Here is an 18,934-nt window from a genome sequence, read left to right as displayed (position 1 = left end):
TCAGTGTTTCACATCTCCGTCCCTAAGCTATCAAGGGAATGTGGGGCTCTCCTTCCTTCCCTTCTTTGTCCACCTTGGGAGAAGAAAAGTGCAGAGATGATACCTTCATTCTTCTAAGTCAGCAGAATGATTTTATTTTTAAATATAGCTTCTGTGCAGAGCGAGCTGCTGCTTTCTGGTTGGTACACTATATCTTCTGGTGCCCTTTCCCACTATAGTTTACCCTGCTGAAATTGCTTCCATCTTGCTAAAGGTTCCCAAAAACTTGTTCTGCGAAACGGACCACATTTGCTTGGTCTCAGTTTGGTCCTAATTATAAACCTGAATGCAGAGCGGTGACATGTTCTATTCCTCTTTTAGCCACACGCTTCCATAAATGCTGACAGGTCGGGAGCGGTGACAAACAGCTCCGTGCAAATCGCCGCTGCGCTTACAGCACAGCCCCAGCAGATGGCAAAAGGAATCGCCTCGCTTCTGCAGCGGTTTGACAGGACTGCGAAAACGCAAACACCTCTCGCTGCTTTCCCCTCTATCCTAAAAGCTGAGCAGGACAGCGCCCAGGTTAATCCCCCCCGGCATCCCTGCTCCAGGGGCGCTGGATTGTGCCAGCGCTGCTGGGCCACCCGCTTTGACTTTTTGACGTTTGACTTTGACTCTGCTTTGACTTCCCTCGGGAGCTAAAACACCGAATGCCCACACACACAGTGCGTGCAGAGGGACTGTAGGGTGTGTGTGCCCTAAAATCCGCCGATGCTTCCACTTCACCTCAGAAATATTTATATATGGGTCACCGGCCCTTGTTCTCCCTGCTACCACAGCGAAACGCGCCTTGTGAGAATGAATTTGCATTTCACGTGCCTGAGCACAGTCGCTGCCATGTATTCACTCCCACGGGCAGCGTTATCAGCTCCGTGCCCGCCGCGGCGCTCCGTGCGTGCCCGGCCGCTCGCTCGCTCCCTCTCCGCGGCTCTGGAAGCGCATTCCCTGTGCACGGCCGGTCCCGGACGCCTTGACGGGGCGGGCGAGTGCCGCAGTCCCGGGGCACATCCCGGGGCACCTCCCGGGCACCACCCCGAGCACATCCCGGGCACCACCGGGGGCGGCCCGGGGGCGCCCGCGGAGACGCCGCCCGCCACCGCCGCGGGTGTCACCGCCGCCGAGGCCGGCGCGGTGCTGCAGCGGGAGCCGCTGTACAACTGGCAGGCCACCAAGGGCTCGCTGCGGGAGCGCTTCGCCTTCCTCTTCTCCAACGAGCTGCTCAGCGACGTGCACTTCGTGGTGGGCAAGGGCAGCGCCCGCGGCGGCGGCGGCGGCGGGGCGGCGCCCCCCGGGCCCGGGCAGCAGCGCATCCCCGCCCACCGGTTCGTGCTGGCGGCCGGCAGCGCCGTGTTCGACGCGATGTTCAACGGCGGCATGGCCACCACCTCGGCCGAGATCGAGCTGCCCGACGTGGAGCCCGCCGCCTTCCTGGCGCTCCTCAGGTCAGCACGGGCGGGGGCTCCGCGCCGCGGCCCCGCTTGGCCGCCGCTGCCTTTCCCTCGCTCCGCGGCCCCTCCCGGTCCTGTCCCCACAGAGCCCGGCCTGCCCCTGCTGCCCGTGCCTGGAGGGGGATGCGGGGAAGGCGCGGAATGCCTCGTGGGCTCCACGCAAGGTCACACCGCCCCCCCTCACAGCGTGTTTTGGTCCCTTCTTGCTCTTTACCCTGCGCTGTTTTCCCGAGGGAAGTGCCCTAATTCCATGGCAGCTGACTGTCCGGTTAGGGAAGCGCTCGGTGGGTGTCTGGTTGGGCTCTTCGATTCAGTGTTTTGGTTTGCTAAAGTAAAATAATGGGAGTTAGTGGGTCCCCTTGGTGTTGCAACTATTCAGCCATTCTCTAATAGTGACTAAGAAGGGACAGAGGCTGTTGTACCAGCTTTTAGTTTCATTTGACACTTACCTTGAAATTTGATACTTACTTGGAAGCCTTAGTCATCATCCTGTTCACTTTTCTTTGTCAGCGATGATAATAAGTTGTTACATCTTTTTGCCGTAGTAACACCCCTTGTAAGCATACTTGTGCAGAGAGGGGACGTGCAGCAGAAGGCAGTAACAGCTGATTTTTACTCCCAGGCCATCTGAGTGTGAGACTGGGAGCACAGAAAGGATAGAAAGTGTGTTAGTGATTTCTGATTTGGGCAGAGTAGGATCTGCTAGTTCTCATGTTCACAAAACTGAGGAGTTTATCTGCCATTTCTCTTTACTCAGTGTAGTGGCAAATAAAATTGATGGTGTTTGTAGAAACCATTGCTTATTGTATGAAACTATTAATTTTATTAATAGTTTATTTGTGCCTTGGGCTGTGGTGTGGTAATACGACTAAACCATATAACCTCAAGGTTTTTATCAGAGAAACCACTCTGCTAGGCAAAAAATATAAACCAGAAAATATGTAAAACAGTTCTCTGTAATTAACATTTGGGAAACAAGTAATACTGTTTCCTGGAAATAAATGTGTAGTGTCTCAAAGTTTTTTGTAATAGGAAAAACTCCAAAGCCTTGGCAAGACTTTCTTCTTTTGCTGAGGCCTAAGAGACAGGAACAATTGGAAGAGTCACCTGGTCCTTAGGCAATCACAGGCACAGGAGATAAAGCAAGTGATGTGCACAAAAACCCCATGAGCAGCAATGTCTTTGTTGCTGTTAGCAAATGAAGCGTTCTTTGTGGATTTTTGTGCATAGGAGCAGGAGGTGGTGGGAAGTGTCTTTCAAGCAGATTGGTTCTGAAGGTTAAAAGTAAATGACAGTGCACATGTATATGTTTGTATATCTGTATGTGGGGAAAACACTGGACAGTGAAAAGTAGATATAATAATACAAGTTTGTCTGGATAAAAATGGAAACACAGAAGTAGAGATTTCTAAGAGATTCCTAAGTAAAGATAAGAAGGATGGTATTTGAACACTGCAGAATGAATGGAGGGATGTTGTTAGAAGCAAACAAAAGCACTTGTGTTGGCAGGGCTGCAGTGCTCAATGGCTGGGGACCTGTGTCAGTGATCTGCCTGTGCCTGTGTCTGTGCATATCCCCACTGGGCTGCTGAAACAGCTCAGGTTTGCTGCCTGTGCTAGCTCTTCAGCACATTCTTCCATGCTGTGTGTATTTCTTTCAGCTGATGTTGAAATAAATATACATTGCAATACCTTAAAACATATCTAGGGAGAACTTCTGTAATAAATGCCAGTACTGGGCTTTTTCCATGGCAGAAACAACATGGGGTCTTTTCCTGGTGTTGACTGAAAGAGGCAGGAATCATACCTTGTCTCTTTTATCTGTCATTAGTAAATCACTCAGATAATGATAATTACATTTCACAGGACATTTCTTTAATGTTTGAAAATACCAGTTTGAGATGTATTGGCCAGAAATTAAGTCAGGATCTTTGAATACACGTAGCAAATGAACATCAAGTAAAAGAAATGTTTAAGTAATGCAAAACTTTCTAAGCATAATTTACTAATTATTTTGTGTTCCTCAGCTCATTTCCATTTTATTTACTCATGTGGTTTGTTAAGTCATGTCTAGATTATGTGTTTCATAAGGATCTACTGGCAAATGCTGCTTGTAAATTAAAGGAAATTATTTTTTATTAAAAAAATAATTTGACAGATAAATTCTTAAGAGCTGAAATAATATCAAAGTTATGAAGATTGAGTCTATTTCCCAATTAAATAATTTTTTTGTGTGTGTATTTCTAACTACAAATTGAATAGCAATGTTCAAGAAAATTCAGGTTGTCTCAGTAGGTTCCTGCTTTATGGTTTCTTTTTGCTGGTTTTACTAAGATTTTTTTTTTATTTTCATTCATATTTTACAATAAGCTAACTTGTCCTTTGATCACAGAATAAAGGAAAGTGATGATATGGCACAAGTTAACAGTCTGTCTTCCAAAAATCTTTTCAGAGAATTTTGGCAAGCAGTAAATAAAGGGGTAATCATGACTAACTTGAAAAAAAGATTCCTGTATGCTTTTATAATGGTGGAAACATTTCAGCTACTGAGAGGAAGCTCACACAAGGGAGGAAGGAAGTGCTAACCTGAGAGTAAAGAAAAATAGCATAAAATGTATGAGAGGCTTCTACACAGTGAATGATTGACTGGTCACTTGGAAAAATTGTTTGTTCTGGTCACCAAAAATGTTCTTCCACTGTGCAAACACACTTCCCATTCCCTCATCCTGGATGCCAATAAAATTGCATTGTTTCTGTCTCAAAGGGAAGGAGAAGTGATTGTCAGTCCCACTGAGTTAGGTGGAGGAGGAGCAGAGGTGTGAACATAAAGCTGTGCTAGTTGAGGCGTGCCACAGCAGGGAGAGGTAACACAGCCCCAGCTCCTGGCACGCAGGAGAGGGGATTTGTGGAGGGAAGACACACCTGGGACTGCACCCTGCTTCTGTGGAAGGTACAGCAGAAAGTGAAACACAACCCACATGAGCCCTTCTGCTGTGTCACTTCATTGGCTTCAGATGGGATTCACTTAAGGAATAAAACTAAAATCATGTTCTAACACCAACTTGGGATATGTTTGGGGTTTTTTTTTTTTTTTTTGGGTTTTTTTTTTTTTTGTTTTTTTTTTTTGGTTTTTTTTTTTGTGGTTTTGTTTTTTTTGTTGTTGTTGTTGTTAGGTAAAAAAGAAACTGTAGTTTGCATGGCAGTATTGCTTTTTTTACAGCCTGTTAATCAACTTTTATGTGATTTGGACTCTACGCTCCTATAAAGTCATACAACAAAAGTTATGGCATTTTAAACTGATTATTTTAAATCTTAGAACCAAAATGGAAATGCACTGTTCTAGTGCTTTAATTAAGAGCTTGTCAATTTAGTAAGTAAAGTGTACCTGTGAAATATTTGTTTCTTAAAAGTAAATTTGTCAGCAGTTGTGATGAAAAGTCACCCCATTGTTCTCATCAACAGGTAATAATAGTTCATAGCTTTCATAAATCAGTTCTAATTGAACTGATGAAACTTCAGTATGAAACTTCTAGTTAAAAAAAAAAATTAGCATTTAATAAAATTAATTCTTCCTAAACATTTTTCAATTTAAATCCAGTTAAAAAAATTAATCTAGAACATCATTCACATCTCCAAAATGATGTGCAAACTGGCTGTTTGAGTAGACTGGAGTCTTTTGATGGTAAATATGTACCTGTGGCAGCAAATTTAATGTTGAACACCATATTTATTTGTGTGCTAGCAACTACTGAGAATTAGAGTTTTCTTAGAATATAAGAAATATAAACAGTGAAGAAATTCGGTTGAAACTTTAATTCTGGGTTTATATTACTTCAGTTTCTCTGTGTTGCAAGGAAGTTTAATGAGTCTGTTATTTTCACAAGTTTCTCTTGGTAGATACAAACTGCTACATTTAAAACCCCGTCTAAATACACCTTCAGTCTCTGTGTGTCTTTCATTTCCAGGATGTTCTGAACAACAAATATTAAGAAATATAAAGGAAAGACTTGGTTTTCATTGTGGAATTCTTGCATTTGCTAGGAAGCCCTGGTTTATTACATTTAATTACCTATGTGTGCTGGGGACAAATGTATTTTTGTAAATCACAGACTATTCTTGATTGTTATCTGAAAGGCTGATTAAATTTTACTAAAATTTTGCTAAAATTGTCTTAAATGTCACCTCTAAGGAAAGTTATTTTTAAAAAGACAACAACTGCTCAGGAAACAAGTTTTTTTCCTGGTATTGGTGGAGGCTCCCATATTCTGGTTCACAGCTTATGCTGAAATCTCAACCAATCCTCTTGCCTCAGGCAGTGAAGACAAGCCAGAGTGTGGCAGGAGTAGAAGAGTCAAGGTCGTGTGCTAGAATGTGCTCCCTTCCTCTCTGAATACTACAGAGGGGTAACTTTGACATAAGATGTTCTCACAATCCAAGTCCTTGACACTATTCCCTCGTGGAGGGGAAGCCAGGGTGCACTGTCAGTAAGTGAATTTCAGGAGTGCAGCCACAGAGGATTGTGCATTGATATTTTCCTGATGAACTGAGAGCCTGCATTCATAGGTTAAGTAATTCTGCAGCTCAGCTGTTGTTTACAGTTGGGGAGCTATGTATAACTAGTACAGCCAGATCAGTCCTAGGGAGTAATACATATTTAAAACAAATATATGCCATTAGGTTAACATAATAGTCTTTCTTGAACCTTTTAACTTACCTTCTTTATTTATAAAGATGCTATGAGGTCAGCTGTTGCACTGTTCACAGTGCAAATCTTTGGCCTGTTTTCTAAATGCAAAGAGACTGCTGTGTTTGGCTGCCCCTCTAAAGATATGTTTTTATGATCTGTATTTGTGTATTGATTTATAGGTTTCTTTATTCAGATGAAGTTCAAATTGGTCCAGAAACAGTCATGACTACTTTATACACTGCTAAAAAGTATGCAGTCCCTGCCCTGGAAGCACATTGTGTGGATTTCCTAACAAAGCATCTCCGAGCAGATAATGCCTTTATGCTGCTTACTCAAGTAGGTAAATTTAAGCTTAGTTTTGATTTACTAGAAGAATTCCCAGTTGGAGGGAAATTACTAATTCTCCTTAATTATGTACTCCTTTGAGATTTTAAGTGCTCTTTAAGTTATAAACACAAAGAGTACTTACACGAATCAACTTATTTTAATTTCTGTCTATACTAGAGATAAAATGCTTGCTTTTTAAGATTAGCAGTTTGTCAGCTTTCTGCTTAAGATGTATTTCTTTATCTTTGCAGGCTCGTTTGTTTGATGAACCTCAGCTTGCTAGTCTGTGTCTCGACACAATAGACAAAAGCACTATGGATGCCATAAGTGCAGAAGGCTTTACGGATATCGACATAGGTCAGTCACTCTGTGTGTCCTAAGCCTGGAATGGCAGTAGCCCAGGATAGTTCCTTCCCCCATCTGAGTGTGCAGAGTCCCAAGCACTTCTTCCCTTCTTGGCCATCCACCCCTGCAGTGCTTTCCTTTGAGCTCCACTCCTGGGCTGGGCTCCACTGCACGGTGTCCCAGGGCTCCCACTCTGGTGACACCACACTTCACTGAAGCCAAAGCTTTCACTTGCTGAGGGTCATGCCTCATGCCTGAGGCATCCCTATCTGCTTTTCATGTGCAACAGGAGTCATACTGTTCTGTTGCCACATAGTATTTATCTATTCAAAGTTGCACAGATCAGGTACAATTAATGAAATCTGCTTTAAAAAATGAATACATTAACTGCTAGTTTCTCTGTTTAGTCTTCTATCAAAAGCTAGCAGTTGTAAATTTACTTTCTCAATTTCATAGCTACTATATGTATCTAAGGTTTTACTCCAATTCAGCTGGATTGTGGGAAAAATTCAGACTGAAGGAAAGTGTTTCACTGCATAAAGAAATTTTAAAGCCATTCTTAACTCATGTTCAGTAGAATTTGTACTCAGACTGAGCAATCTTTAGTCTTGATAAGTCTCTGTTTTGACTTTCCAATATGCTATTTTCTATAACTGCAAGTATGCCTTGCTTAAATTCAAGACAGATAAAAATTCCCAAAGACAAAATATTCAGAATATAGAAACCCATTTATTTTTTGACTTGTACTCAATGATAATTTGAGCATACCTGTCAAAGAAGGCCAGAAGGAGTAATAAATACAGGTTAAGTCGCTTTTTAAATGTGTACCTTGCCTCACCTTCAGGCTTTGTGAATAGCAAATATGTCAATGCTTAAGATGGTTTCATTAATCTTTAAACTGGTTTTTGTGTACTACTGCTGCTTGTGGCTGTAGTTGATCCAGATGGGCAGGTGGCTGCCCAGATGAGAATATGACACTGACATCATGAGTAACTTGGTTTTTTAGTAGTGTGCATTCACTGTTTGGTCACTTTCAGTTTAGATCTTGCCCCAGCAATGGAAATTCTTCAGGATACTTGTTATCACTATAGAGATTAGTTACACTCTTAGGAATCAAGAAGAAATATCCTGTATTCATAGCAGGAAAATTAACTTTTAGTTTGACATCTATATGTCGTTGAGAGATTATTTTTATTATGTGTAATATATATGCACACATAATAATAAGACAAACCTAATAGTCTTGTTATGAATGTTCTTAGTGTGTAATTAGTATTTTAAGCTTACATAGTGTAGCACTGTTACTGGCTTGGATGAAAACTGATGTCAAGCTGCTAACATTGTGTTCTTTAGACACATTATGTGCAGTTCTAGAAAGGGACACTCTCAGTATTCGGGAAAGCAGGCTCTTTGGAGCTGTTGTTCGCTGGGCAGAAGCAGAATGTCAAAGACAACAACTGGCTGTGACATTCGAGAACAAACAGAAAGTCCTTGGAAGAGCTCTTTCCTTAATCCGTTTTCCATTAATGACTATTGAAGAGTTTGCAGCAGGTGAGTTTTGGAGTTTCTTTGTCTTACTGTTGGACCATGTCTCAGTGCTGTTTAACTGTGTTCAGATGCTTAACACTCAATTCTGTTATTAATATTGTACTAACAACAGTTGTGATGCACAAATGAAAGCAAAACCTTCTGCAGATTATGCTCTGGCCATTGGAAAGTATTATTGTTGTCTTCAGTTTGTGAATATGTGGTTTAAATACAACAGCTGCAGTAATCCTTCAAATCATCTTAGAAGTTTTATGTTTTCACAGGCCCTGCTCAATCTGGAATCTTGTCGGATAGGGAAGTAGTAAATCTCTTTCTGCACTTTACTGTCAATCCTAAACCTAAAGTAGATTATATTGACCGACCAAGGTGTTGCCTTAGAGGAAAGGAATGCAGCATTAACAGGTTCCAGCAGGTGGAGAGTCGCTGGGGCTACAGCGGGACAAGCGACCGCATCAGGTGGGGCTTCAGAAACTGTTGGAAGGAGAGACAGAAATGGGTGGGGAGAAAGGGAACAAATCATTCAACTTTGGCTTTTTGGTGTAAGATACAGTAGCGAACGTGCTGGCTCTGTTGCACATGTTTGATCCTTTCCTATTTTTTTTAGCTATTGCACACATGAAATAAAAACAAGAATGAGGTTTGGGAGGATTGGGTGCATTCTAGAATGACTGTTATCTGTATATTTCTTTTTGAAATACCAAATCCTATTTTTTTTAGCTATTGCACACATGAAATAAAAACAAGAATGAGGTTTGGGAGGATTGGGTGCATTCTAGAATGACTGAGTGGTATCTGTATATTTCTTTTTGAAATACCAAGTCTTGATCTGTTTTTATTCTGGAGATACTGAAAAGAATCTGGTTATGTTTTGGTTATTAATATTGAATATTTTGAGGAATTAACAAAGCTTTAACCTATAAAGCTGACAAAGCATTTTTCTTAGTATTGAAATCTAAACAAAAATTATATTTCAAAAAAATGCAATGCCATTCTCAGTTTACTTCCCTACTCTTCAGTGGGAGTCTTTTTCCTGCTTGGAATAAAATAACACATTCACCACAATTGTTTGAATTCCTTTCTTGTGTCTCACCAGGTTCACAGTTAACAGAAGAATTTCCATAGTGGGATTTGGATTATATGGATCTATTCATGGACCCACAGACTATCAAGTTAATATACAGGTACAGTATATTATGTTTAAATAGGCTTTTACACTTGTAGGAACTTGCAAAAAGAAGCTACACTTGTAGCACTTGCAGAAGCTTTGATCTATATTTGGGAGGGAGTTGACAGGCCAGGAGTCTAAGCTGTGTATTGTCACGAGTGGGCATAAGTGGGTGACTAGGCAAAAGAACATTGTGTAACTGCTCCCTTTCTCCTGTAGTCTCCTGTCCTTCAAATAATTTTCAGTGCAGGTGTTTCTCAACATCCAGCTTTTTTCCTCTTTTCTCAAGCCTTTCCTAATAGGAAATACATATACTGATATTGTACTTGGGTATGTTATGTGCTTCAGTAGCCTGTGTGCTTCTTATAAAGATTTGATTTTTGTAATTGTTCCTTTTTAGTTTATTTTGAACAAGCTTCCTCATTTTTCTCTTTTTGAAGTTTAGCACAGCTGTGGGGGATTTGCTTTTGTTGTTCATGTGGGAGTGTTGACTCTCAGTATATTATGGACACTGTTACATAGTGTTTCCATTATGAAATTTTGAATCTGATCCTGCTCATCACTCAGTACCAAATCAAGGGTTGCGTTTCTTCCTGCTGAGCAATTGGTTAGCAGGCTCATGAAGTGGCCAGTGATAGCATCTAAAAATGTCCCCCTGCTTCATGTCCTGATGTGACCCTTGCCTGGTCCCAGCAGGCAACTGAAGACACTACTAAAATCATATTTCCTGCTCTTGTAGCCTGTTAGATCCCTGAACGTGTTGTGGTCAGGAATGTCTTCTAGTAGTATTGATCCAGCACTATATTTTTTTTTCCTTTTTGAGTGCAGAATTTCAGTCTATTTGAATTATTTTTCTTGTAGAGATTAGTTTTGTTTAGAGTCTAAGCTTTTTAACAAGATATTAGGATTCCATGACTGGCACAGTTTTACCCTGTGCTGTGTATTTCCTAACTTGGTACTATCATGTCACATTGATTTATTAGGTGCATGAGAAATTTTGTGAAATAAATAGTCTGTGACTTCATGTAGGGGCAGAAATTCTATTGTCCGTATCTTTCTAGACTTCCAGCATGTGCTGGAATTTCTATTTCAGTTCATTAATGGACATTCTGTTTAAATGAAAAATTGTCTTCTGCTTCCTATTTGATGATGATTACTATCTGACTACTCTGTATTTAAGGATAGGGATTTGTGTCTGTCTCCTAATGAAAAAATGTTTTGCCTTTCCTCTTAATGATGTTCCAAACAGAATGTATCTGGAATGACATTTTGAAGGAAATTGGCTTTTCTACATTCTTCACTTGAAAAGCTCAAATTCCTCTGTTTGAAGTATCTTCAGTTTGTTTTTTGTCAAACCATACATCCATGTAAATGAGTAGCATAGTGAACTAGGCAGGATCTATAGAACAAAAGAGTTGATCTTGGGAACCTAGCAGCTATGCTAAACATACCTGGGGATTTTTACTTCACATAAACCCTTTTTTGAACCTCTCAGCTGAATTCTTGTTAGCAGTTGAAAGCATTCAGTGTGTTCCCTCAGGATGTTTGCTTGAATTATTTAATCTGAATGCAATTTTGATTTTTTTCAATGCAAATCAATGCATATTAAGTGGGAATGATTGGAAGATTAATTTGAAAAAGATCCTCCCAATTCAAACTGAAAGGCTAAATAAACCTTCATATTAAGGCCATCCATCTTATTTAGGTTCTCTTTACCCTGGAAGTACTCCTAATAACTGATGAATCTGAAACTTTCTTGTCACAATCTTTTCAGACAGTTATTTAAGTCTTGTGCCTCTAGCTTTCTTCTTGGGTCTGCGTCAGTACTAGCAGAGCTTCAGAGAGTTAAACATTTAAAACTTGCCATAAAATAGTGATAATGTATACTGCAAATACATCTGTTATGTGAAAAGGGCTTAAGTCTTCAGCATTATAATTGTTCATATTTCTATTGATTGTGGCTGGGGAAAAAACAGAGTACACTTTGCCTAGAATAAAGCTTCATCTCATGCATGGGTAATACTAAAAGATATATGGCAAGTTACTAAGAAACTGTTAAAACTGACAGGATTCTTTTTGGTGCAGTAATCACAAGAAGTGCTCTGCTCTAAAGCTCTGATACCCAACTTCTGCAAGAGGTGTTGGGCAGCATGGATCAGGATTACAATCTGAAATGGGAAGGAATCTGCTATTACTTACACTGGAACTAGTGATTCTTACTCGCCACTGAAATTGAAGGCAAAATAAATATTGTGTGATCTGAGTAGAATTTTTATACTGAATCAAGGTTAGAAATAAATCATATAAAACATAATAGCACAAGTTTCTGTTTTCATGTACAAAGGTGTCATTGACTGCCTACATCATCTGTAAAACTTGTTTTCTAAACTAGCCACCAGCAGCAAATGAGTTTCCCTCATGTGGGCTGTGAGGGTGTACAGAGATCAGCAAACCTAAGCACAGGATTAGATGTTGTTTATGAAGGTCAGAACTGAAGGTGTGAGAGCTGTTCTCCATCTCCCAGGCACAGACTTTAACCTGGCTGGAGCAGTGCCCACAGCCCGTGTGAAACTCGTGAGCCATCCTTCCGAGCTGCTGCGTCAGCTCCAGTGGTATCAGGAAATCACAGCTCCTTTCCAGCTGGGATTGCACTGTCCTTGCAGCAAGGCTGGGTGGGGTAGGCAAGTGTTTGCTTGTAACCTTCTCATGTGCATACAATCAGAACCTTTCTCATGCCATAAAACCACATAAAGCTACAATGTCCATGCTTTTGCCCAGATCATTGATTATGAGAAGAATCAGACGCTGGGACAGAACGACACTGGATTTAGCTGTGATGGAACAGCCAGTACCTTCAGAGTTATGTTCAAGGAGCCCATTGAGATCCTGCCCACGGTTTGCTACACAGCTTGTGCAACCTTGAAAGTAAGAATGCCTGACAGGACAGAAGAAAGTGTTACTGTGATGCAAGAGTTGTTCTTTTATCAGTCTTCTGATGGGAAAGTGTCTTCTAGATCTTGAATTTATTTTAATTTTAGGGCTAAAGAAGAACGTAATTTGAACTCTGCTGTAATTTTTAAGACTGTTACACCTCTTCTGGGACACAGCATGGAATTCATAACTGGATCCTTTGTGCCTTCCCAATTTTTTGCTTGATGTAGGAGTTAGAATAGTGATAATGGAAGTCACTGGTTCTCTGTGGGGGAAAAAAGCACTATCTAGAAAACATAATCTGGCAGCTCTCTATCAGAATTTAAGTTTGATTTCTTTTATCAAGGATATTCTAACCACTAGCTAAATTCAAGAAAACAGCTTTTTTAAAATGTCTTTTTATATACTGGTGCTGAAATAATAGGCAAGAATTACTTGTTCTTAGAAAGTCTCCTCTCAGTGTTGTGGGCAAATTTATTTCTCAAAAATATTTTAATGTTCTTCTAAATATAATCCCCTATACAGAAATCAGAGTTCATTGGGTTGGAAAAATACTGCACATAAAAAGCAGCTGAGTCAGGGAACTAAGTAAGAATACAGACAGAATATCTCCTGTGTGGTAAGGAGAAATACTAGAAAGTATTCATTACTAGTTGGATAAAATCAACTGGTTAAGTCTGGTGTCAGAGAAATACATTTTTGTTATTTAGACATAGGGTCTCTGCTTCTGTTGCCTGTGATTTTGTATATAATTTATATTATGTGGGTACAGAAATTTTATGCTGTAGCAATAGCCCAAGTCAGTTGTGTTTGATCATCAGCAGTTTTTGGGTCTTGCCCACTTCCCATTCTTTTGCTAATCTCTTGTGATGCTTTTCAGGGTCCTGATTCCCACTATGGAACAAAAGGTTTGAAGAAAGTGATCCACGAATCTCCTACCGCTAGCAAAACATGCTTTGTCTTTTATAGTTCACCAGGTAACAACAATGGTACATCAATAGAAGATGGACAGATACCAGAAATAATATTTTATACTTAGTTTCACATGATGATCTGCAATATGTTGGCGTCTCAGTGGACTTCAGCTCACTATTGGCAGCAGTTAAAAAAATTTTGTTAAATTACTTTATTGTGTAAGAAAAACCCTAATTTGTTTGAGGGGTACCAGAAAAGCTATTTTTTTCTGCATTGTTATTGGTAGATTGTAATTTCGCTTTTCCTCTAAATGAGATGTTAATGGAATAAGTACTCTGTATATTGAAAAGTTTGTTTTAAGTAGTACCTTGTGGTTAATTACTTTGTGTTTTCACCCCTTTGTTTCTCATGTAGTAAAATTCATTTTTTGAACTGGAAAATGCTTACTTGTTATGAACAACTTGTGTATGTTTTCTCCAATCTGTCCTTAAAAGACAGTAAAGCTGCTGCTGTAGTCCCATCTTGCACTTCTTTCCAAAAGATTGGATTGACCCTATGGACATGGATTGCTACTGTATTTTTTTGAAGTACATCAGCAAAGCTGTATTCATATTGCCATCATCTTGACTTTTTCCAAGAGCCATGGAGAATTAATGGACTTTGCACTGCAGAGAACATCTGCAGCAGCACTGAAGAAATAAATATTCAGTCAAATTCAGCAAGAAACAGATCTTTCCCGAATCTCTCTTAATTCAGAAGGGCTGCTTTGGAATATAGAACTGGTTATGCAAATAGCCACTGTATATATACATATGTGCCTATAAAAGATGTATAATGTGAAAATGAGAATACTTGTACTGATGTTATTTTATCATTGGATATTTTAGTACTAAAAAAATGAGCATAAACCTAAGGATTATTGGTGTGCAAGGGGTTTTATAGATTGCATACAATAATTTGATGCAATTGCTGTATGTATATAGTATTCATTGCTTTGCAGTATGTACCATGTAGTAGCAGAATGGCTTGGTGTACAAAGACCTGTACCCTCCCAACGTTATACTAAAATTTGAGAATGCAGGAGAAAAAAATAAGAAAATTTCCTTTCTTAAGGGGGAAAAGGGGGAGGTCACGCAGGTTTGGGGTGTCCAAAGGCTGTGTGTAGAACAAGCGTCTGTCAAACGTCCAGCTCTGTGCACACAGCGCTCTCCTGGCCCAGGGCACGGCGCTGTTCCGAGACAGGGATGGGGCTCGGCCGTGAGGGACCAGCCGGTGAGGGCACAGGGCCAGGCTGGGCTGAAGCAGCCGCTGAGGGCACAGGGCCGGCCCTGTGCCGGACCAGCCGCTGAGGGCACACTGCCGGGCCGGCCGGGCCGTGCGGGGCGCGCAGGCGTCTCGGGGCGGGCCCGGCGCGGTTGCCGGAAGGGCCGCCCCGGCCATGCCGAGCCTCGCTGGGTTCCTGCGGGTGCGGGCGGCGCCGGTGCGGAGCTGCGGGGCCATGCCCGGGAAGGTGCGGGCAGGGCAGGAGAGGGAAGGCGGGTAGGGGCGGGTGGTGCCCGCGGTGACCGCGCCTGTTCCTCTGTTTCAGGGAAAAGCAGCCGCCAAGGGCCCCGCGGAGCCGGGCGCCGCCGCGGGACCGGTGGTGGCGGCGGGCGGCGGCTCCGTGAGGGTGGCCGTGCGCGCCAAGCCCGGCGCCCGCTGCAGCGCCGTCACAGGTGGGTCTGTGGGCCGGGACACCGGGCGCTGCATCGCTGCACCCTGAGGAACGGGGGCGGAGGGAGGGAACGCGCAAAATCCCCGCCGGAAACTGAAGCGAGGAGTTCGGCTCTGCAGGAGGAGCTCGTTCGCGTCCCCACTGTGTAGCGCTGGGTGGCGCGGTGAGCACGGGGTAAATCCTCATCCTGAATCCTTCCGTTTGGCGTCGGTGGTTTCGTGCAGGCTGTTTGTGTCTCGAGGGTCTGTGCGGTTTTATTAGAGCCGTAAAAGTTGGATCTGATACAACGTGTTCTCCCTCTAGAGCCCTGGGCTTGCGCCTGCACGCATTGGGAATGCTTTCACATCCCCCGTGTGTGCGGCACCCACGGGCTGTGGCAGTGTCCAGGCCCCGCTGGAATTTCCTGACAGCGTAACTCTGAGCAGACTGATTCAACAAGCGGATTTTGGGGTGGAGGTGGGGGGATAACCTGATTTGTGTTAGTGGTGCCAAGCAGGACAACACCTGCACAAGAACGGGCGGTTGAGGGGGGCTCAGAGCGGTCCCCATCGTGAGAACGCTGGTAACTCATGACTGCACCCTGATACAGCATGAAGGTTCACTGCTTGTACTGTCAGGAGTTTATATTTGATTGTACTGGCCGACAATCAAGGGAATTCATGAAATGTGAAAATGCCATCACCTGCTAATCTATACATTTACTCGGTTTTAAATTAAAATGCTTTTGAAAGCATAAACATTCATTTTTAGGAAATTATGATGTGATGTTTTGACTATCCTCCCACTATTTGCTGTAGATGTGACGGCTGAGGCAGTAGGTGTAGCTATTGCTGCACCTCCATCAGAAGGGGAGGCGAATGCAGAGCTGTGTCGCTACCTCGCTAAGGTGCTTGAAGTGAAGAAGAGTGACGTTATTTTAGAGAAGGTACTTCCTCTTTTTCCTTTCAGTTTTGCCCTACTGCAGTTGAAATTCAAAATTTTGAAACTTACACATTGAGTACAGGGAGCTACTCCAAGTTCAGTCTGAAAAACACTTTAAAAAGTTCAGTTGAGTTAACGGAATGATTCACTGAGAACAAACTTAGTGTAGGAAGAACTATGGCTGATCTTGAGATTTTTTAACCAGAAGAGTTATCATGACAATCTTTTGCAAATCTCTGTAATTCATGTTTTCTGTGTTTTCTTCAAGATTCTCTTGTTTTCATGTCAAATGAGTTCCCAGAATTTGTGTTCTGCAGAGAATGTGCATTTTATTAATACCTTTTCACTTTTTTTTTGATAACTTTTGTATTTGATTCTGACATTTAACTGTCACACATAACCAAGAGTGTATGTAAGCACTTGGGTTTTAGCTGGGCCTCAGGAGTTTCTCTGTGTTAGACTTTACATGTCTTGACTTAAGTGAGTGGAAACTCTTTGTTTTATTCATTGCACTGAATAAATAATTTGTTTTATTAATTCATTGTACTTGAAGTCAGTCTTTCCAGCCATTTTCATTTGTAGTTTATAAGCACAAGATCACAATGAAAAATGGTGCTTTTTTATTTTTATCTGTTGGTTTAGTGGAATAGTTACAGAAGTCTTTTAAAGACTAATAGTAAAGGATAAGATGACCAAGGAAATGTCATGAAAAGGTACAGACAAAAAGATGTGAGTCTTGTTTTTCCTGAATCATCGGCAAACTGCTTCATTTGTTTATCAGCATTTTATAAATAACACTGTTTTCTTACCATAAAGGGTGATTCTCTGAAATATGGGTTTTTCTGTGTTTGTCTAAACCAGGGGGGTAAATCACGTGACAAAGTGGTGAAGATTTCGGTATCAGCGACACCAGATGAGATTTTAGAAAAACTGAAAAAAGAAGCTTCCAGTTGACCTAAAACAAGAGCAGGAAATAGGAAAAAGCGTCTTGGTACATGGACTGGTATTCTTTCTTACTTAATGTTGAGAAGTTGAGAGTGTGGGTAATGACTACAGGAAGATACTTCTTTCCCCTCCCCTTGGTAATATGGGTGCTGTACAGTTGAAGTTTTTCTGTAGGTTTGGTTAGAAAACTGAGATTCTGTATCTGCCTCTGTCACTACGGACTTCCTTCTGCTCTGGATGGTTTCCTGTGGGTAGGATTTGTCCTCTTTCCTGGTGCCTAAACAAATGGTTTAGGAAATGTTTTTTGTAGTGGAGCAAATGTTGGTTATCAAAGTGAGGGGCTTGGAGTGACAGCCTTCCATGTGGGAAGTGGTACAAAAAGGAAAAACCTGGATGGCGGAGACATAAAAGACTTTTCTGTCTGATATCTCACAGCAGGTGCTGTGTGCAGCTTTTCACTGTGGGCACTTACAGATATCTAAAATAAATGTCTTTTGAAGCCAGTGTGCTGTTGTTGATCACACAGACAAACTGAAAGTAGAATCACCTGAGCAACTGAAAGAAAACCAGAAGTTTTCAATATGAAAAACCAGCGCGGGACCTGATCATGGCACATGTGGGGTCACTTTGTAATAGTCTGTAAATAGTTTCCTTAAAAGTAGAGATTTGGTCATATATATATCTTTGCCAATTGTGTGTCACCTGTAATGACTGTTTGTAATAAAAGGGGCAAAAAGTATTCTCAAGCTTTGGTTTGTGTTTATATTTTTAACAAAGAAAAGAGTTGTTTCCTAGAAACATCTTCATAGAATGCTACTTTGAAACAGCCTTTTTTTACAGTTTTTCCTTGGTCTAAAAATGAGTAGTAATGCAACCCCTAGAGAACAGAGTTGAGTCATTTGTAGAACAGAACAAAACAAGAAGTCTGAAATGAAATGGGCAAATTTACTCCAGTTTCAGGGCTGATGAGAAAAAGGCTGAACTTCTCTATCTATCATGCTTCAGAGGTCAGAGGAAGATTTAACTGACATTTCCCAAAGATGTGTGTGATACCACACATGGTTCTGGTAGGACTTTGTTTTTTCCTCTGCATCACTGCTGATGAATGAAATTGTCCATTATTTGTCCTATGGTTGTCATGTTAAAAAGAAAGTAATGGCTAAAGGAAAAAATATAAACTGTCCTGCAGGTTTGCTTAAGATTTGTCATACATTCTCCTGGAAAGCAATGTTATGGATGCATAAGCATTTATGCTGATGCATTACCAGACTGATGCAGTACAGGCTTCATAGATCATAATTCAGCTTTTTCATGGGCAAAAGTCTTTCACTTTAGGGAACTCTTTCAGTGTCCTGTTACCCTAATATTGCAGCAGTTGCTTTTGGAGTTAGAGAACTGGTGTTTGTCAAGATGGCAGTTCCTTCAAGGTGACTAATTTAAAAGATGTTATGAAGAAGCTTACTTTCTGGAGAAATAAACTAAATTCTGAATTCTGTTTGTTTAATGGCTTGCACCTGAGCCCCTTATTTTCTCAGGCATACATTGTCTCAGTCCTCTTTCCTTACTTGTCTTTTCAGTCTGCACAGGCTGATTTTATTTTACTCTTCCATCAGTTTTGGTTCACCCCTCCCTGATGCTAGATATGCTCTTGCCCAGCAGAGGGGTGCCGTGTCTTGCAGAAAGATTAAGGCCAAGCAAACCAAGATGAAGTGTTTGTGGTTTTGTTGGGGGTTTTTCCTTTTATTTCCTAATGAGAAGTAGAAAACGGCAATAAAAACACTGAGGAATTCTGTATTTATAAATTACATTTGGAATTGGATGCTGCAACAGCCATTATAAAATTTTTTTTAAAGCTTATATACTCTGTTGAAATAATGTATTTCATTACATTCCCTGTGACTTCAGACACAGACTGAGGGAGGAGCTGTGTGGACAGATACAGTCTCTGCA

General features: G+C 41.4%; 2 protein-coding genes across 2 annotated transcripts; both read left to right on the top strand.

Annotated features, from left to right (window-relative positions):
* The first annotated feature begins 861 nt into the window (after positions 1 to 861).
* On the top strand, positions 862 to 14,380 carry BTBD1 (BTB domain containing 1). Its single transcript, XM_039722903.1, has 8 exons — positions 862 to 1,481; positions 6,353 to 6,509; positions 6,752 to 6,857; positions 8,199 to 8,396; positions 8,657 to 8,849; positions 9,487 to 9,574; positions 12,337 to 12,483; positions 13,370 to 14,380. The coding sequence occupies exons 1-8, from the start codon at positions 877 to 879 to the stop codon at positions 13,526 to 13,528; spliced, it is 1,653 nt and encodes a 550-aa protein (XP_039578837.1). The 5' UTR covers positions 862 to 876; the 3' UTR covers positions 13,529 to 14,380.
* A 380-nt stretch (positions 14,381 to 14,760) lies between these two features.
* CUNH15orf40 (chromosome unknown C15orf40 homolog) lies at positions 14,761 to 17,730 on the top strand. The gene is made up of 4 exons (XM_039722904.1): positions 14,761 to 14,914; positions 14,993 to 15,119; positions 15,916 to 16,043; positions 16,901 to 17,730. Exons 1-4 carry the CDS (start codon positions 14,843 to 14,845, stop codon positions 16,991 to 16,993), a joined length of 420 nt encoding a protein of 139 aa, XP_039578838.1. The 5' UTR covers positions 14,761 to 14,842; the 3' UTR covers positions 16,994 to 17,730.
* The last annotated feature ends 1,204 nt before the right edge of the window (positions 17,731 to 18,934 follow it).

Source organism: Passer montanus, unplaced genomic scaffold, assembly GCF_014805655.1.
Source record: "Passer montanus isolate IOZ18808 unplaced genomic scaffold, ASM1480565v1 scaffold5, whole genome shotgun sequence".
NCBI lineage: Eukaryota > Metazoa > Chordata > Aves > Passeriformes > Passeridae > Passer > Passer montanus.
This window is presented reverse-complemented; position numbering and strand designations above follow the sequence as displayed.